We start from the raw sequence: 19,935 nt of genomic DNA on the forward strand, positions 1-19,935 counted from the left end.
ACAAAAAATCTACTCTCACCCCTGCACAATAGACGTAGAAAAGGTGAAGCTGCAGATCAAAGTTTCTTCTGTCCTTAAGTGCAGCCTGTTCTTTCTAAACTACTGCTTGCACTTTAACAGGACATTAACCTTTAAGAAGATTTGCAGCTTTATTTTTAACTCCACGTCGTAGTGAGAGTGGCCTTTTCCCAGCGCTCATGTTGTCGCAGCGAGACTTGAACTTTGTGCAGCAGCTCGCTAAAGGTACAACACAACACAAAGGTCTTCCATGCGGACCGACTCGGATGTTTGATGGATTTACCGACAGATCCGAACGTTTTACAGGTCAACCTCACCCAGCAGGAACGAAGGACACGCCGTTTCGCCTCCACGGCGAGCCAGCGTCGCCTACATGAACACACCGAGGAGTGACGAATCAGAGCTCACCTTTCACCCACTTTAACATACAATCATTTCTGCTGACACCTGCATTCTCACTGTGGGGAATGTGTAGGTACTGCAGGATTTGTGGTTCATCTGCATCTATTATGACAAAAACAACAGAATTCTGACTCTGAGATCTAAAATAAGAAATCCTGTGAATGGAAACTCTTTCAGCTTCATCATTGAAAAGGACTCATTTGAAGTTAATTCAGTGGTTATTTTTGCAATATGGACGCAGTCATGTTGGAACCAGACGTCGACTGTAAGCAGTGATTGGATGGATCGTATCATAGCAACCACTCTCACCAATCAGGAGTGAGCTTGTTGGGAGTCCACACTCCTTTCAGTTGAAAGTGGGCAAGACAAAATCTGTCAAATGTTCTGAACGTTCAGCAAGAGACCAACTATTTATTCAGGCATCTGATTGGTCGTTCTGAAGGGTTATTCTGACACATACCTGAGTAATAGCCGTTTATTTCTCCGTAGAAGTCTATGGCTTCTTTGGAATGTGGGGGGAGGGTTCCCTTAGTCCAGTTCTCTTATACAGTCAATGTCTTTCAAACAGTATTATTTTTGTTGTTGATATTATTATTACTCTCCACTATGTGTCTTATTGCACGTACTTTACTATTAACATGCTTGAAACTAATTTTAATAAAACTAATTTTCATAGAATTACAGAGGATTTCAGTGAGTTTTAGCTGCTATTACACATCTAAAAGGAGAAAATACTGTAAAAAAACGTCTATAGAATCATCTATAAAACATCTATAAAATCATTTCGGAGTATTTCTCCATTCAAATTGCGTTGAATCGGGAGCAGATGAAAACCGGCGGTTCGAAAAAGCTTGGGTTTGTGATGCAACGCCTGCCATGGGCGGGGCAACGTCTCCCTTCTCTGCTATAGTTCTGATGCATCCACTTGCAGACGAATAGATCCATTAGCGTCTTTATTTTCCTCGTCTGAGCTTGTAGGGCTGGGAACCTTCCATATTGCTCGGCGGTTTTTGCTATGCTAATGTTAGCTTGGGCTTGTGAGGTGCTATTAGCTAGCGGGAGAAAGTGTTAAGAGTGCAATCTCGTCTAAAACTCAAAGGTAAATTTCTATTGAGCTCCTGCCACTCTGCAGAAACTGTAATAATACAAACTATATAATCATATTTAAAAGACCATTGAGAACGATTTTATCATAAAGAAACATGGCTGGATTGGGACTTTAATTGGGATTAATCACCAGGTGACAGTCGGTCCATCACACCCCAGCTGGTTTTCTGGGTATGACAACCCGTCTCTTTTTTAAGGATGCAATCAAATTAGTTTAGGTGATTAATCAACCATTTTCAGCATCGTTTTCTGTCTCCTCCTTTTTGTTCCACGCGGCCTAAAGAAAAAAGGCCAATAAAAACTCCATTAGGTTTATGCAAATGTCAGCGGGCTGTAATGTGGCGAACTGATTACTCAGGGGAGCGGAAACAAAGCGTGTGTGGAGCTGTATCGGCGCCGCTCGGTGTGTTTGTGAGTGCACGTGAGTGCACGTGAGGCTGTTCTGTACACAGACGCTGCAATAAAAGCCTCATTCAGTTTGGCTCTCACTGCCAGCCATTAATAAAACATTAGTCAGGAGTTACTGGGGCCTCCGAACGCCTCCTCCAGGATCCCGTCCCGACCTTTTTGTTTTACAGCAGCTGTTTGGGGACACAGCAGAAGACTTTCTCTGTGGCCCCCCAGACCTCTCCAGGTGTGCCCTGTCACACAGAGCCACGCCCACTTCTCAAAGACTACCGTTGGGGCCACACAGACGAGAGGTTGCTTTGTTGTTGTTGCTTTAAAGAAGGGAGGGAGGAGGATCAGCTTTGCTATTAATGCAACTGAAATAGTCTGTCGTCTTTTCCCCAAAGGTGCCTCCATATTATTTTGATAAGGGTGCCAGATGGGTCCAAAAAGGGCGGAAACACTGAATGGTCCTTCTGTGCGACATTGAACCAAATCTAACATTTAAACTGAAATATGAAAAATACAAACATCAGAAAAAAATGAAGATGTTTTAGTTGAGCCATTTTAGAAGTTTTAAAGTAAAAGTACAAAATCTAAACAACTGAATAATAAATAAAGGTTATTTAAACTAAAGTATCATAGAACAGAAAATAAAGTTCCAGTAAAAAATGTAACTTCTATGCTCTTCGTCTAAAATATCTATATTATATTAAGATGCACTTTCTGGGTTTTTTTTTTTTTTATTAAAAAAAATTTTCAAAAATGGAAAATTGTAGCAACAAATAGAACAACAAAGAAGGAAATGATCAGACTTTACAGAACATAAAAGAATTAATGATTCAACGATAAAAGATGTCACAATATTTCTTCTTTCTTTAGTTTGAGATGCGTTTGATGTTATCTGGATTTTATTTTGAAGTATCTTCATTTTTTAATTATAGTTCAAGGACCGATCAGCTTTTGATCGATTTTGAGTTTTTTTGTGAAAAATAAAAATAGTAGTTTCTAGAACTTGTTGTGGGCGGGATTTTTGGTACGGATTAACCCCGCCCCCCCTTCCCGTTTAGGGCTGGGTTAATAAAATTCATTAATTGATCTGAACTTAATAGATAAATAATCGATTCGTAAAAGTAGAGATTGATGTAACACATAAAGCTAAAGCTTGATGTTAACATATAATGGAATTTCCCATAGGACGGCTAATGCTAACACTCGGCTAGCGTAAACATACATTGTCGACTAAATGAACATCTTTATAAACTCGCAGGCTTGAATTTTACAAACTCTTTTAAGGAAATATTTTTTAAAAGCATTTGTGTTCTAAAACACTGTTTATGTTCATACTTTCTTCTTCTCCTGGAATAAGGTGTAATGCTGTAGCACGATCGCCACCTAGTGGCCAAACTGAAACGCCCTCCAGGAGAAGCAGAACAATTGAAGCTTCTCCATTTGAGAAACCACACAACACTGTATGATATAAACTATCTCATTATTTCACTAATAAATATTACAGTAATGAACTGGATCAGATTAATATGAAAATCTTCAAAACATATATAGATTATTAATTTATTTCTAAACAAATGTGTCTAAATTCAAAATTGAATTTAGTGGATCGAAAGAAAAAACTGAATCAAATTGAATCTGGAAATGATTGGCCCTATTCCTGTTGTTGAGGCCTAGTGGACCTCATTGTATTTTCTACATAGCAAATCTTTAACACTGTCAAGATTTGAGTAAAGAAATACTCAGAAATGCCATTTTGAGCTTAATTTTCTTTATAAATCATCAGAAAAACTCTACTAGAGCAAGTTGGAAACACCAAAAACACAATTTCCATCATAAATACACCTGTCAGAGTGATCTGTCACAGTGAGCTCTGATCAGCCTTTGAGCAACCGAACAGGCAATCAAAAATATTTCATATTTTTCCAGCATTCATATCCTTTTTTTTTAAACCGTCTCAAGTAAAAACTATTTTGTGTGTTTGTACTGAGGCGTCTGGCTTCTCACAGCATTCCATTGTCCTGATATGAATTCTTAAAGGAGAAAAATGTGCGGTAACTCCAGGAGGACGCAGTTCTGTTTTCACGAGGTGGAGAGGCAGCTAAAGTAAAAGATGACATTCTTGGCTTTGTAACGAGCATGTCGCTGTAAATGCCTCCTTTAATGTCGGGGTCTTAAAGAGGACAGAGTATGTGAGAAAATGTTGAAGGATCTCCGGTTACACAGCGTCTGCCTGTCATCTGGTGACCAATGCAGTCCGACTGTCGGCCCTCAAGGTTATAGCAGAGAAATGAATCTAATGTTGCAGAGACGGGTTAACCTCAGCAGATAACTGTTCTGGCCCTTCAAGCAGGCGGTTGAACGTGTTGGAAATGAACGGGGTCACAAAAATACAGGAGGTGATGACAAAGAACAGGAGCGCCTGGTATTCATGAACCACGAGGCAACAACAACAAATGTTTACTAATGAGAACGGAGGAGACACCTTCACTCCTCCCAAATTAGCGAGAGAATCTGGGTACAGAGAAAAAATATGGTGGCCAAAAATGAATAGCCGGAAGTCCCTCCCCCTGCCGGAGTCGGGTGCAAAAAAATATCGTTTTAAACTTTTTCACGTTTCTCGTCTTTTATCGACCCTTTTTGCAGTTTTTTTTCTCAGTGACACTCTTTGTCACGGAGATCAAAAACTGCCATTCACAGCTCCGACCAGCTGATTTACAGAAAAACAAAAATGGCATTTCATGGCTTGATCAGCAGATTCACGGACGAAAAAAATGACTCCAATCAGCTGATTCACTAAAAAAAAAAAAAAAAAAAAAAAAAATTTGCGGCTCGGATCAGCTGATTCACAGAGAAAAAACAGTTACTGTTTATTCACATTCAAAAGAGTAAAAGTTAATAGTTCTGAAAAAGTTTTAAAGTATAATTTTGAAAGAGTTTCCTTAAGTTTATGAAATTTCATCTCTTACTCAACCGGCTAAAGTTACGATTTCCGCTTCCGGCTACAGACCGACCAGAAGCGTCTCTAAATCAGAGCGACACTGACCAGCTCTGGAAAGATTAGGTAATGCTGACCGTGCGTGTGTGTGTGTGTTTGTGCGTAAGCACAGAGTGGAAAACAAGTGGTTTTACAACAAACAGAAAAACAGCAACGGTTCTCGTGAAAATCCTTAAAACAGCTGACTGTTTTTTATTTGGTAGGAAAACACCAGGGAGGAAATGAACACACACTCACACACACACACACACACACACTCGTGCATTTCTCTCTAACCCCAGCTGAAAGCTGACAGCCTTGGGAGCGATGTATTTTTAGGCAGACGTTAGTCTTGACTGCCAAACGGTGTAAAATATAGCTCCACTTCTGCTGGTCTTACTTGCATTCCAGTTTTATCGCTTCTGTTGTTTGTCTTTAAATTTAAACTGGAACTAGATTAATTTTTAATGATTTGATTCATATCGTAAATTGTGGCTGCCGATACGATTTATAATTGATTCACTTCCGTTTACTGACAGAAGTTCTGAAAAAACAAATTTTTAACACCGGAGCTTTAGCTCCATTGTTTACATTCTTTTGATTCCAGTAATTCTTCAACAGTTTATGCAATTAACGTAATTCCAGCTGATTCTGAAACAGAGCAGTAACTTCTCACAACGGCTTTCCACTACATTGCAATGCAATAGAACGTAAAGTGTTGCAGAACTTTGAGGAACAAAACGGTGGAGAACATTTTCAGGATTTGTGGTTAAATGACCCAAAACAAGTGTTACTGTTGAAGTTAACCAGAAAGTTGACGAGAAAAGAACTTGTTGAAAGTGACGAACATTTTCTCTTTCTGTCTGTTTCTTTGTGTTTTTCATCATCTTTGTTGATTCTGATCTCCTGTTCTAAATAAAAGTATAAATGATGGTGATTTAATATGTATCATTTCAATTTAATTTAATACATCCAGTACAAATACATAGGAACTATACAAACGTATATGAAAAAGTAAGAATCTGTGAATCGAATCCTCAAGTAACGATGTATGATTGGGGTTTAGAAGAGTTCCTGTAGCACAGAAGTATACATCTGCCTTGATTAGTCGACTAATAGACTATTCAAATAGTTAACAACTAATTTAATAGTCGATTAGTCGTTAATTTATGTTAAATGGAGTCAGAGTGTAGAAATTTTGAAAGTTATAATGATATTCTACTAGCTTTTTGGACTAGTTTGGCATTTATTAAGGTTTTTTAGACTATTTTGGAGCTTAGCTAATATTTCAGCTACATGCTAGCTATTTTGGCGAATTTAGGATTCTTTTGTTTTTTAGGCTGTTTTGGAGTTTAGCTACTATTTACACGCTAGCGATTTTGGCTAATTTATGTTTATTTTTTTTCGTTTTTCAAGGTATTTTGAAATTTAGCTATTTTTTCAGCTACTTGCTAGCTGTTTTGGCTAACCTACATTATTTCAGGTTTTTAGGCTAATTTGGCATTTAACCATTATTTAAGCTAGCTATCAGCTTCAGCATTTTCAGCTATCAGCTTAAGCAGTTTCAGCTATCAACTTTAGCGTTTTTAGCTATCAATTTCAGCATCTTCCAAATTCATCTTACAGCATTCACATTAGCATCACATTAGCATTATCGCAGGTATCTAGTTTTTAGTTAGTTTAAAGCTAATGATGTGTGTTTACATCCAGTTAAGCACTTTGAGCTTCCTTTGAATGAAAGGCGCTATATAAATTAATAAAGTTTGAAGTTTGCCCATGACCCCATTAGTCGACTAATCGGAAAAAATAATCGGTAATTAGTCGACTATTAAAATAATCGTTTGTGGCAGCACTAGTCTGTATGGTGTGTGCGCCGCTCTGTGGTTCTAACACTTTAGTCCTCATTTCTCCCTCTGATGAGAAAGAGATGGCCAGTGTCAGGGTAGGAAGCCGGCCTAACGAGGTGGAAACATGAGATTCCTGCCCCCACTCTCTGCCGTAATTAAACACGAGAGCAGTCAACGGCGGGCTGGTGACTACTGTAACTGTGAGAATTCATAAAAGGGCTTGATCTCTCAGAGTCAGCCCGTCTGTCTCCATCCCGACACTAAAATCCACGGGTACGGCAGCCCATACCAGCAGCCTTATAATGCTAAGCCCCCAGCTCCATCATCTCCAGCTGTGTACTGTAGACACAAGCCACCCATAAGCCTTCTTCTTCTTCTCCTCAGCAGCTTCCTCAAAAATTCTCTGCCAAAAAGAAGCTTTTTCTGAATCTTGTCAATCAGAAAATCGTAAGGAAAACCAACAAAAATCCACACATGCTGCTGTATCCTTCATCAGAACATTAAAAACAGTTTATCCAACTCTAAATCATTTTTCATCAACTGCACCTGTTTTCTGAAAGCTTTGCCTCGTGTCATGAAACCTAAAACTGCCGCCACAGGGCACAAGTGGAAAAAACAAACCTACAAAGCTCTGAGAATTCACAGCGTTTCCTTGATTCATTTCAACCGCCAGCCTCCTGTTTCCTAACGCTCAGTCGGAGAAACACCTCAGGGAGAAACTCTGATCCAACATGAAAGTGTGAAAACTGCCACCTGCCTCCTCCTTGGGAGGACTGGGCCAAGCAAATTTTTTAAAGAGGTTCGATCTGAGACGTCCCAGGAAATCACATTCACACAGTCTTGAGATGGGACCCTCCCAACTCCATTGTTCCCTTCTAGAATTCCTGATACCATTTCTTAACTGCTCCTGTTTCTTGGAACGGAACTGGCTGCTCTGTCAACACGATACAGTGGAAGGCATTCTTGATCCGGCAGATAACAGGATACTGTGCAATTACAAGAACTGGGTTTTTAGAAAAGGAAACTATCAGAAAATGAACTTTGGGATATGAATTTGACAGATAAACCAGTATTTAATTCAAATGTGTTAAAAATTTAAAAACAAATCAATTGTTAACCTTATAAATCAGTAGTGTCAAACTGAGTGGCACAAGGTGGCAAAATCCAAAACACACATTAGGTCGCGGGATAAACATTTACTGAACACTCTAAAACTAAAGTATTAAAAATTTAACTTTTTAACTAAATATGAACTAGATATATAGCATTACCTGTGATAATGCTAGTGTGAATGCTGTAAGCTGAATTTGGCTGTTGAAGACGCTAGTGCTGATAGCTGAAGATGCTGAAATTTATAGCTGAAAACACTAAATCTGATAGCTGAAAACGCTTAAGTTAATAGCTGAAAACACTGAAACTAATAGCTGAAAACGCTGAAACTAATAGCTGAAAACGCTAAATCTGATAGCTGAAATCGCTGAAGCTGATAGCTGAAAACACTGAAACTAATAGCTGAAAACGCTGAAGGTGATAGCTGGCTAAAATATTAGCTAAATACCAAATTAGCCTAAAAAATTCAGCTGAAAAAAACTTAGGTTAGCCAAAATAGCCAACAGGTAGCTGAAAAAAATGGATAAACTTCAAATTAGCCAAAACAATTTTAGTAAATGCCAAAATGCTCCAAAAAGCTAGCAGAACGCCAAATTTTAAAAGTTTAAAATTGTAACTTACCGTATTATAATTATAAATAATAAAAATGCAGTGATATTATTCCAGAATAAATCAATTTAAACCTTGAACAAATTTCAACATTTTACTCTCCATAAAAATATATTTTGTGAAAATTATACAAATGAACGCAAGGTCACATCGGGCCATTAATAACAATAAAATAAAATGATCTGGAGGGCCGGATATAATTATACGGAGGGCCGGATCTGGCCCCCAGGCCTCGACTTTAACATGTGTTGTCGATTATATTAACCAATTCAACTGTGAACATTAAAAAAAAAGGCCAACTAAAGAATGCCCATTTTAAATTCCAAAAAATGGGAAAAAAATTTATATGATTTATGTTTCATATAAAGGCCGGCTATTCCAGCTGTGCCCTCTTGACTCTACAAGCTCAGACCTGATCCCCCGTCTCTCCAGCTCAATCCTGTCGCTCCCAGAGGCCGTGTGTAGACGTTGCTTTGTAATTATCAGCATTGCTGACATTCTTTCTGATCTCCAAACCAGGATTCCATGATGTTTGTTTAGCACCAGCAGCCAGATACTGTGTTGCCACTAGCAACTATTTCCCAGTGATAGGCCTTAGACTGGTTGTCCCAGACTTAAGTGGCCGTGGCAGATTAACAGTACAGTACAGGCACTTTTATATACTTTTTTTGTGTGTACAATTACTCACCAAAATTGTTGGCGTGAGTCTCTCTATGCTGGGAGGTACTTCCAGGTGCTGACGAAGGCAGTCGGAATGAGCGAGTACGGCACACTGGTCACACTGTCCCAGGAGTCTGAAGATGGATCGTAGCAGTCTAAAGTCTTACACCTCTGAGCCCCAAAGTAGCCACCGACCACATAAAGTCTGTTTCCTGAGGCCACGGCGTGACAGCTGATCCTTCTGGCGGTCACATCGCCGAACTTTGACCACTGGTACGTCTCACTGTTGAACCGGTACGCAGAACTGGCCGAGAACTCCGTATCCCCCCCAATCACAACCACGTGATTGCCGACCACGGCCGCCGCTGTGTACCGCCACAGCTGTGGGCAACTTGCAGGTACCGACCACCGATTCTGGCAGGGGTCGAAGCACTGCACCTTGGGATATTTGTCTCTGTTGACACTGGTGCCCCCAAAAGCGAACAGTTTGTTTTTGGCACCAACGACGGCAGCATTGCTCACACCTTCTCTGAGGGGCGCCACCAGGGTCCACTTATTAGTCTGAGGGTCGTACTGTTCCACCTGTTTGAGGGAGACGGATGGGGAAGCTGGGAAGGATCCAGCAAGAGATGTGTGTCCTCCTACCACATACAGCATGTGGTCAAGTTCTGCAGAACCGTGTCCAAACCTGGCTACCAACATTGGCGCCGCTTTGGACCACTCGTCGTGTAAGGTGTCATAGACCCAGACATCTTTGGATGCTCCATTCTCAGAGCCACGGCCTCCAGTGACATAGACCTAAAGCACAAAGAGAGAAACTGAATTTTCTGGAACATTTTTTTGAAGAAAACAGTCGAAGGAGTTCTTGTCTCGTACATACCTTGCAGCCGATAGCACAGGCACTGCACTCTTTCCTGGGGCTGGGGATGTCTGTTTTGGGAGTGATCTCCTTGGTCTTGTTATCGATCATGTAGACTTTATCGCACATGAACGTTTGTCCGCCCAGCAGCAGAAGTGCCTGGCTGACTTTTCTGGGCCGCGCACAGAACCCGGTTACGATGCCATCATTCTGGAGGATCCTCATCTTGCACCGCACGGCGTCTTCAACGATCTCACGGCCCACTTTGTGGCACATCACAAGCTCTTCTGAGGCCACGTTGTTCAGCAAGTAGGACTCGGGCAGCAGTGCCAGTCGGACACAGCGCAGCAGCTCGGGCAGCTCGCCATGCCTCTGCTCCATGTCTGCCTTGACCCAGTCTATGACAGCCTCATACACCAGACTCTCATCCTCCACCTCCAGTTCCTCACTCAGAATCAACTCTTTGACTTTGTCTCCAGGCAGACTGAGGAAGTCTTCCGTCCTGAAGAGAGTGGCAAAGTTGGCCAGGCACATCCTCCACGACAGCTCGTACAGTCTTTGGCACTGATGGGCGTCGGACAGCAGCATCATCCCCAGACAGTTAGACGGGTGCAGGTTCTTTTCCAGGAACTCTGCTGCTGCATCCCTGATGTCGTGGAACTGAAGCATGTCTCCAGCCTCAAGCAGCGACTCTGCATTTTCTTCGTTGATGATGACTCTAGCCGAGTAGGCGTAGTCGAGCAGCAGCTCCAGCACTTCTGGGTGGAGCGAGTCGTGGAAGTTGACGTCATCGGCACGGCTTTCCCTGAGCCCTCCGCTGAACATGGCTTCAAAGTAGCGGCTGCAGGAGGCCAGCACAGCCCGGTGGCAGGGGAAGGAGCGGTTGCCAGCCTTCAGCACGACATCAGTGAAGACTTTGCGTTTGCGCAACAGGTTGAGTTGAGTCAACAAGCTGTCGGCATGGGACGTCTTGTGGAAGAGTTGGATATTCATGGAGCCGGAACTGGAGCGAGACTTCCTGTTTTCGTGGTTGCTGACAGACATCTTTGACCTGGTAGCAGAAAGTGACAGAAGAGACGGTCCTTAACTTCAAGTTGTCCAAAAAGAAGGAGTAAAACAACTACTTTATTAATTCATTTATATTCCTTTGATCCTACCAGATCAATGTCTGTGGCAAGTTGTTAATCGAATAGAGCTGCCCAATTCTGGTTCTCGAGATCTACAACCCTACATGTTTTCCAGCTCTTCCTGCTGTTAATAACCTGGATCAGGTATTTAGATATTCAGAATAAAGAGACGACCAAGTCAGATAATCAGCAGAAAGCAGCAAAAAGAGAACTGGAAACGAGGAGGGTGGTAGATATTAGGGCTGGGTTTATTTAATCGATATAAGCTAAACAGTTCAATAATCAATTCATAAAAATATAGATTGATTTTAGCACATTAAGTTAAAGCCCGCTAGCTTGATAGCTGAAGATACTGAAATTGACAGCTAAAAATGCTGAAGCTGATAGATGAAATCGCTGAAGCTGATAGCCAGCTAAAATATTAGTTAAATGCTCAATTAGCCTAAAAAATTTAAAAAAAAAGCCCAAGACAAAAGCCAAACTAGCTAGCATGCAGCTGGAATATTAACGGAACTCTTAATTAGCCTAAAAAAATCCTAAAGTAATTAAAATAACTAGCATGCAGCTGAAATATTAGCTAAATTCAAAATTAGCCTAAAAAATCCTAAATTGCCAAATTAGCTAGCATGCAGCTGAAATGTAGGCTAAACTCAAAATTAGCCTAAAAAACTGAAAGAAATCCTAAATTAACCAAAATAACTAGCATGCAGCTGAAATATTAGCTAAACTCAAAATTAGCCTGAAAAACGGAAAAATCCAAAATTAGCCAAAATAGCTAGCATGCAGCTGAAATGTAAGCTAAACTCAAAATTAGCCCAAAAAAGTGAAAAAAATCCTAAATTAACCAAAAATAACTAGCATGTAGCTGAAATATTAGCTAAATTCAAAATTAGCCTGAAACATTGAAAAATCCTTGATTAACCAAAAATAGCTAGCATGCATCTGAAATGTAAGCTAAACTCAAAATTAGCCTAAAAAACTGAAAAAAAATCCTATATTAACCAAAAATAACTAGCATGCAGCTGAAATATTGGCTAAATTCAAAATTAGCCTGAAAAACAAAAAAAAGCCAAAATAGTCAAAAAATAGCTAGCATTGAGCTGAAATATTAGCTAAATTCAAAATTAGCCTGAAAAACTGAAAAATCCCAAATGAGCCAAAAATGGCATGCAGCTGAAATGTAAGCTAAACTCAAAATTAGCCTAAAAAACTAAAAAAAAGCCAAAATAGTCTAAAAATAGCTAGCATGCAGCTGAAATATTAGCTTAACTCCAAAATAGCAAAAAAACTTAATGAATCCCAAAATAGTCAAAAAAGCCAACATAATGTCATTATAACTTTAAACTTGACTATACTCTGACTCCATATATTCTAAATTAACAACTAACCGACTGTTAAATTAGTCGTCGACTATTCTAATAGTCGATTAGTCGTCGATTAGTCGAGCCCTACTATGAATCGTATGACAACCGTAAGTTTTTTATATGACTGGAATTGTTAAAATGAATTGCTACACCCCTAGTAAAAATGTAACAAAGTAACAGTCATAACCTTTCCTTTGATGTGCACCATCAACACTCCATTTTATGGTTAAACAACCTCTTCAGCTGACGTTTGATATACCTGCGGAAATGAACTTTAGACTTCAAAGAGGAGATTGGGTGGAGAACACTCCCACAGAAAACTCACTGATCCACAGAAAGTGGCAACACATGTTTAACCACACCGATGAGAAATAAAGACAGTTTGATTGAATCTATGTTAAATAAAGAAGCAACACCTGGGTGAGTTATCCTCCATCCCATCTCTCTACCCCTATAAACATGTCAGCTGCTGTGAGTCACCTCCAACTGAAGGCAAAGCCAATAAATTCCTCTTCCTCACCAGCTGGATCTCATGCAAAGATGGTGCCAAGAGAAAGGCTTTGAAGCCCACATATGAAGTGACACCTCAAGGATAAAATTATGTAACAGATGAACACTAAGTCCTTCTGATGGGGGAGCTTCTACTCTGACAGCACACTTTCTGCATTCAAGCATCCATAAAACATCTCGCTTTCTTATGGTAATCACCTGCCGGGACAAAGCCTGCAGTCTGCCTGAAAACCACCAATATCTCTCGCTTTACAGCCTCTATTGTTTCACGGCAGATAAATTTAAGTCGGCTATTTAGTTCTGCTGAAAACAGGGGGGGGGGCTCCGATGGACTTCCGCGCAGAGACTCGGCGTGAAATCCAATTCTCAGTGTGCAGCTGAGACTCTGCTCGGCGTCTCTGCACGCGGCGTTTCAGCACGCGCTCAACTTTCCTCCCAAGTTAGCAGCGGCCGGAAAAGCCTCGCGGCCGTAAACTACAAACACGTCAAAAGACTCAGATTTACGGCTCGGAACTAAAATGCTTCACATGTTCGGTGACGGAGGAACATTAAATCTTCAAGAAAAATACTTTTTGGGGAAATGGTTAAGCGGAAACCGTCTTACCTCAGACGAAGCTGGTTCGATTCCCCTCTTTATGTCGCCTTCCTCGATCCCTTTGAAGTTATGCCGCAATTTTTAGTAAAATATTGTCGGAGTTTAAGAATGTGTCGAGTTGTAGACAGACCGGAAACGATTGAGCCATTTGTTTACCGTCAAAGTGAGGAGTTTATCGGGTTCGGGACAAAGAAGAGAAAAGTTAGACGGCTGAAGTGATTCGGTTGAAGCCACGCAGCCTCTGAGCGGAGCGGAGACACAGCAGAGCCACAGCTCCCCGAGACTCCGCCCCATCCTGCAGATCCCGGCCGATGAGCCAATCAGCGACGAGCAGAGTTTCTTTTTCCTTCTTTCAACTTGGAACAAAGGTCTTCCTTTGTCAACACTCACTGCCATAAATCTCAAGTCTTTTAAAGGTTTTTTTTTTAATACTTTTTCTTCTACTGTACTGTGTACCAAGTAGGTTCAGAATAAAACTACTATGGAATGTATTTTTTAAAGCTACGATTAAATGCTGTTTTGTTGAAATGTTTTATTTTTTATTGTAATGTATTATACTCTATATGTATAGCAAGTGTTTGTGTGTATTTCGTATTTTTATTTTTGTTTAATTATGCTTTTCAGCTTTCCGCCTTTAAATAAAATATCATAAATATAACAATACAATAACATTAAAACTAACGCTTCAGATGAACTCTCCTGCATTGAGACGCGAGAGGCGCCGTCCACGGCCAAGAACGGGAGCACACGAGCCACCTGGAATCTTTAATCATCCGAGACGGGCCAGAGTCGAGGTCCACGGCCAAGAATGGGAGCACAAATGAGCCATCTGGAATCTGGAATCTTTCCTGCTCTGAGACGCAGGACAAGCCGGAGGCGAGGTCCACGGCCAAGAACGGGAGCACACGAGCCACCTGGAATCTAGAACCTCTCCTGCTTCGAGATTCGAGACAAGCCAGAGGTGAGGTCCACGGCCAAGGACAGGAGCACACGAGATATCAGGAATCTAGAACCTCTCCTGCTCCGAGATTTGAGACAAGCCAGAGGCGAGGTCCACGGCCAAGAACAGGAGCACAAATGAGCCACCTGGAATCTGGAATCTCTCCCGCTCCAATACGCAAGACGAGCCAGAGGTGAGGTCCACAGCCAAGAACAGGAGCACAGGCATCCCACCTGGAATCTGGAATCTCTCCTGCTCCGAGACGCAGGACGAGCCGGAGGCAGGGTCCACGGCCAAGAACAGGTGTACAGATGAGCCACCTGGAATCTGGAATCTCTCCCGCCACATTACGCGAGACGAGCCAGAGGCACAGTCCATGGCTAAGAACAGGAGCACAGACGAGCCACCTGGAATCTGGAATCTTTCCTGCTCCTAGACAAAGGACAAGCCAGAGGCAAGGTCCACAGCCAGGCACATGAGCACACCATCCTACCTGGAACCTGGGATCTCACCTGGTCCGAGACACGGGACGAGCCGGAGGCGAGGTCCACAGCCAAGAACATGAGCACAGACATGGTACCTGGAACCTGGAATCTCTACTGCTCCGAGACGCTGGACGAGCCGGAGGCAAGGTCCACCCCCAAAGAGAGGAGCACAGATGAGGCACCTGGAACCTGGAATCTCTCCCACTCTGATAAGCGAGACGAGCCAGAGGCGAGGTCCACAGCCAAGGACCGGAGCAGTGACGAGGCACCCGGAACCTGGAATCTCTCCAGCTCCAAGATGTGAAACGAGCCAGAGGCGAGTTCCACGACCAAGAACAGGAACACAGATGAGCCACCTGGAATCTGGATTCTCCCCTGCTCCCCCGCAGGAGAGGGTGAAGGAGGGACAACACATGAATCACACTGTACCAAACAGAGGCATGGAGAATTGAAAAATAGATGATGATTCTGATAAACAGAAAGTACATGGTCAAAATCCCCCCTTTTATAAAGAAAGCGACAAAGATGGAAATCTGCTGGGAATGTCTCAGGGAGTCATTTTGAAAAACAAAACAAAAAAAGGTGAAAAATTTACAGATCACAAAAACTTTTATGAATCATCCGACCCTCCAACAACCATATTTTTGTTCATCTTGAATCCCATGAAGTTAAATTTTGCTGCCTATTTTGTTCACACATTCAATACTGGAAAAAAAAGAGAAAATATTTTTTAAGCTGCTTAAAGATGCCCACCATGTTTTCATGAGATTTGCATTCTTGCAATTCTTTATGCGCTGCTGAAAGCTAAGCCATGATTCCTCCTCCTGCAGTGCCAGGCATGAAAGGCCTGCTCCACATAACTAACAGTCTTATTAATCCTGTGATTGCAGGTTAAGTACTTCTGAGAGAATTAAACAGTTACTTCAGCGGAATTCTTCAAGATTATTAAGATTATTAAAAAGTCACCCAGAATTTCCCTCAGCCTTCACTCAAGCACGACTAGTTTCAGTCCTTAAAATGAAGCAAACGTCAAACAAAGCTCGTGGAAATGAGGATGTTTACAAAAAGAGGTGTGTCTTACCAACACACATTAAAACTGAGACATTAATAGCTTATTACTGTGTGAGTTTCTCTCAGAGGATATGCCCCAACATGTTTTTTCTGGAATTAATGGAATCAGGATGATGCGTTCACTTCAAATCCCTCTAATTGTGCAAACTGCCTCTTTAATAAGAGCGAAGAAGTGCCCAAAAATCCTTCTACAAACCATTTTCTTGAACACATCCGGCTCTTTTCTTGATTAAATGATTTGTTCTGGTATCATCTTTGCTCAGACAATGGCCATACTGTGCCAGTTTCACTGAACTGACTGAACTCCAGCAGCAGGAGCCCCACTTGCAAAGTGGATGCCACACTTCTCATGTTTCCCCCGCCTCACTCCCCATTCTCGCTGTCACTCAGCAGCTGCTTTTGAAGATTGAAAAGTCGCTGCTGTCGACATTTCTGTCAAAATGTGTTTTTCAATAGAGTTGTTTTCTATTGTATCCATGAGGAGGAATGTATAATTAAAGCTCAAATGGATACATTTCCTTTTTGAATGAAAGCCAAAAAAGGAAAAGCTTATGTAAGAAAATACATAATATTCACATTTTTTCATAACTGCTGGTGCCTGGAGTCACTAACACAAATGCTTTCAAGCATAAATTAAGATTAAAACTTTAAGAAGATTGGTTTAACGAACTCATGATTATAATCTGGGTTTAATTTATTTCTAGATGAGACTGTATGCGAGCGTTGCTCCATAATTACTCCCTAATCAGACCCCCCACGATTATTATTCAATGCCCCCAGTGTTGCCATAAAGCGGCGAGAGGGTGTCCGTTGAGACGACACCAACCGTCACTTTATTGTTGCCTGCAGACTCACTGTACCACATGTTTGCTCAGGCGAGGCAGGTGGTCTCCTCTGTGAGGTCATGGTGTGTGAAACATAAGGAGAGGGGGTCAGCCTCATTCCCAACGTCTGAGCAGCAAACAAAACAGAGATAACTCACAAAGAGACTTCAGCGTTTAGTTTTAGGTATTTGTATAACTTCTGCAAGTATAAGACCATCTTAGAGATTAAAAAATGTAGATACCTATGAATTATCTTACCACACACTCTACAGGTTGCATCACAATACAAAGAAACCAAAATCTGAAAAGAGGGAATTTATTTTCCTTTAGCGCCCCCTTGAGGCTGAAGATGTGAGGACTTCAACCACTGTGGAGGTTTGTAAGAAAATACTCAAAATTAACCTTTTAGAAAAGCTTTTAAAGTAGCTTTTACTTGATTTTAGGTTACGTTTTAATATGATTTGTGTACTTTTTTAATTTGATTGCTATTTTAACTACTATTTTCCCATTAGTCATTTAATAATGTAAAGCAGTTTGAGGTTTTCGTTTTCTTTTTTGAAGTCCATTTTTTAAATAACTTTATTAAGAACATTTAAATTACTTACAATAAATAAGAATACACTGTAGAGAAACAAATTGGGAGAAAGTTTGTCAGATTTGAGCGATTAATTTAAAGAAATTTGGACTTTTATTGCTCAATTTAGCTTCATAAGAATAATTTTTTTAAACAAAATCAGAAGGTTTATTAGCGTATAACTCTTTGAGGTCTACATAAACATAGTTGAATTTGATTTGAAATGTTTTTGCAAGAAAAGCACTTTTAGATTATTTGGTGATTACACTGGCGCTTTAAAGAGCTTAAATCATAAGATTCTAAACACTATATAGCTAAATATTAGAGTGTAAAATAAAAAAAATAAAAAAAAATAAATGATTGTTATTTTAATTTATTTTCAGTTGTTTTTTTTAAATATTGTTTTAATTTTACATAATATTCAATAAGTAAATATTTTATTAAAATATTTTATTAAAATATTTACTTTGAACAGTGATACTATATATATATATATAAATTAGAGAAAATTTTCAACATACAATATAAATGATTTTGAAAAAGCAAAACACCTCATTTGTCAATGCAAATGGATCAGAACTCGGTAGTAAACAGAGAACAAGGTTGGACAGGAAAATATATTCAGGGATATTTGTTACAACATTTTTTATATTAAATTAATGCAAATAAAATATATGATCTTGCTTAGAAATTCAAATAACACGAGATTTTAGTATAAGTGATTCCTTTAAATACATTTTTCTGAGAAGCACTTCATGTTTAAATGAACTGGTGGAGTTTTTATTATGCCATTTATGGACATAAAATTTAGCAAATATTACTACCAAATTCTGTTTATTTTTTGTTTGTAGACCAAATCTAGTCATTTGGGAATTTCAAAGAGGCAATAAATGCTACTACATTTTTTTCCTTTATACTATTATTATTATTATTATTATTAATAATAATAGTGTTAATAAAATATAAATGTATCAAACAAAAAGCAAAAAAAAAGTATTGAAATAAAATAAAACAAACAAAGACATTCATCTAAATAAACTGATAAACAAATCTAGAGTTTTATAGCTTTCTTACTATGCTTTTTTGTAAGGATTTATATTTTAAAAAGCATGAGATCATTTTGAAATACAAAAAAGATTTCTCTTTCATAAAACGACATTTATGAATAAAATGTTTGCCTAAAATAAAAATAAATGAATATTTTTTTTCTTTCTTGATACAATCAAGGTGTGTAAATGTTATATTTTATTACAAATTAACCAGCGTTGAAGATTTACCGAAACAAACTACATTCCCCTTCGATCTGAGGTTCCTCAACGGAAGTGACGTTTTCAGACTTCCGCTACATTCAAGGGCATCGCAAAGCCCCGTTGGTTGATTCTAGCTACAGCTTTACACACGTGTGCTGTCAAAGAATTCCCTAAAGTCGTGGTTCTGAGCCAGATTCGGGTAGACATGGACAGCTTTGGGTCCGACTTTTCATCTGGAGGTTCTGGAGCTAAAATGGACACCGGAACCATCATGGAGCAGGTTAAAGTGCAGATCGCGGTGGCTAACGCGCAAGAGCTTCTGCAGGTAAATCAATGGCTGGAGTTCCTAAGCTAGCAGGGTTTAGCAGGTATCAAATTATGAAGTTTAAGTGTTATATTATGAAGTTTAAGTGTTATATTATGACGTTTAAGTGTTATATTATGATCTTTAATCGAAGTCCTGTGTGATTTTGTTAGCTTATTAGCTAAAATGTATACAAACTTCTAATTTAAATCACTCATTGCCACTAAAATTGATGTTTGTTTTTCAGAGAATGACTGATAAATGCTTTAAAAAGTGCATAGGTAAACCTGGAAGTACTCTGGATAACTCTGAGCAGGTATGTGCATGAGCTTCTAGCTTTACAAATACAGTAGTTACAATCAAATATTGAACATTTATTACCATATATATTGCTATATATATATTATACCATTTAATTGAAGGTGGTTCTCTAGAATTCAGCTTTTGCTCCCATAAAAATGTAGTATATCATATTAAAGCTCGTCATCTGTTAATGTTCTTCACAGAAGTGCATTGCCATGTGCATGGACCGATACATGGACGCCTGGAACACGGTATCCCGGACGTATAACTCCAGATTACAAAGAGAACGAGCTCGTCTGTGAACATTCTTCCCGTCTGCCGAGAATCTCAACCATAAACCTCCATGACAGGCAAACAGAGCCTGTGGACTCCTAACCAGAAGGGCGTTTCTGGACAGTTTTACTTTATCTTTGAGGATAAAAAAGAAGAAAAAAGTCACTAATAAAGTTTAATTGTTCCTTCCTGTAGTTTTTACAGCTGTAGTGCTCATAAACCTGGAAAAAGTAATGTTAACATAATGATATGACGTCACAGGAAAATGAAGTGCAGTTTAAATTATCTATAATCATCAATAAACAGAACTTTTTTTGTAAATCTGATGCA

General features: G+C 39.8%; 2 protein-coding genes across 3 annotated transcripts in view; one reads left to right on the forward strand and one right to left on the reverse strand.

The window, feature by feature from the left end:
- The window catches only part of enc3 (ectodermal-neural cortex 3), a 16,095-nt gene extending 2,144 nt beyond the window's left edge, over window positions 1-13,951 (reverse strand). Inside the window, exons 1-4 of one of the 2 annotated variants that reach the window (XM_036211464.1) lie at window positions 13,591-13,951; window positions 10,007-11,036; window positions 9,155-9,924; window positions 1,388-1,804 (exon numbers count right to left, since the gene is read on the reverse strand). In XM_036211464.1, coding sequence (XP_036067357.1) covers window positions 9,178-9,924; window positions 10,007-11,029 — 1,770 coding nt within the window. In that variant the 5' untranslated portion in view covers window positions 11,030-11,036; window positions 13,591-13,951 and the 3' untranslated portion in view covers window positions 1,388-1,804; window positions 9,155-9,177. Of the gene's footprint in view, window positions 1-1,387; window positions 1,805-9,154; window positions 9,925-10,006; window positions 11,037-13,590 lie in introns of those variants that run through there. The other variant, XM_024279359.2, reaches the window with a different exon arrangement.
- Window positions 13,952-18,800: 4,849 nt separating this feature from the next.
- timm13 (translocase of inner mitochondrial membrane 13 homolog (yeast)) lies at window positions 18,801-19,931 on the forward strand. Its single transcript, XM_024279246.2, has 3 exons — window positions 18,801-19,050; window positions 19,277-19,345; window positions 19,536-19,931. Exons 1-3 carry the CDS (start codon window positions 18,931-18,933, stop codon window positions 19,632-19,634), a joined length of 288 nt encoding a protein of 95 aa, XP_024135014.1. The 5' UTR covers window positions 18,801-18,930; the 3' UTR covers window positions 19,635-19,931.
- The last annotated feature ends 4 nt before the right edge of the window (window positions 19,932-19,935 follow it).

This window comes from Oryzias melastigma, linkage group LG4, assembly GCF_002922805.2.
Source record: "Oryzias melastigma strain HK-1 linkage group LG4, ASM292280v2, whole genome shotgun sequence".
Lineage (NCBI taxonomy): Eukaryota > Metazoa > Chordata > Actinopteri > Beloniformes > Adrianichthyidae > Oryzias > Oryzias melastigma.

Coding starts and splice junctions, on each gene's coding strand:
- timm13 (XM_024279246.2), top strand. CDS start 18,931: ATGGACAGCTTTGGGTCCGACTTTTCATCTGGAGGTTCTGGAGCTAAA. Junction 19,051..19,276: donor ACGCGCAAGAGCTTCTGCAG/GTAAATCAATGG, acceptor TTTGTTTTTCAG/AGAATGACTGATAAATGCTT. Junction 19,346..19,535: donor CTCTGGATAACTCTGAGCAG/GTATGTGCATGA, acceptor TGTTCTTCACAG/AAGTGCATTGCCATGTGCAT.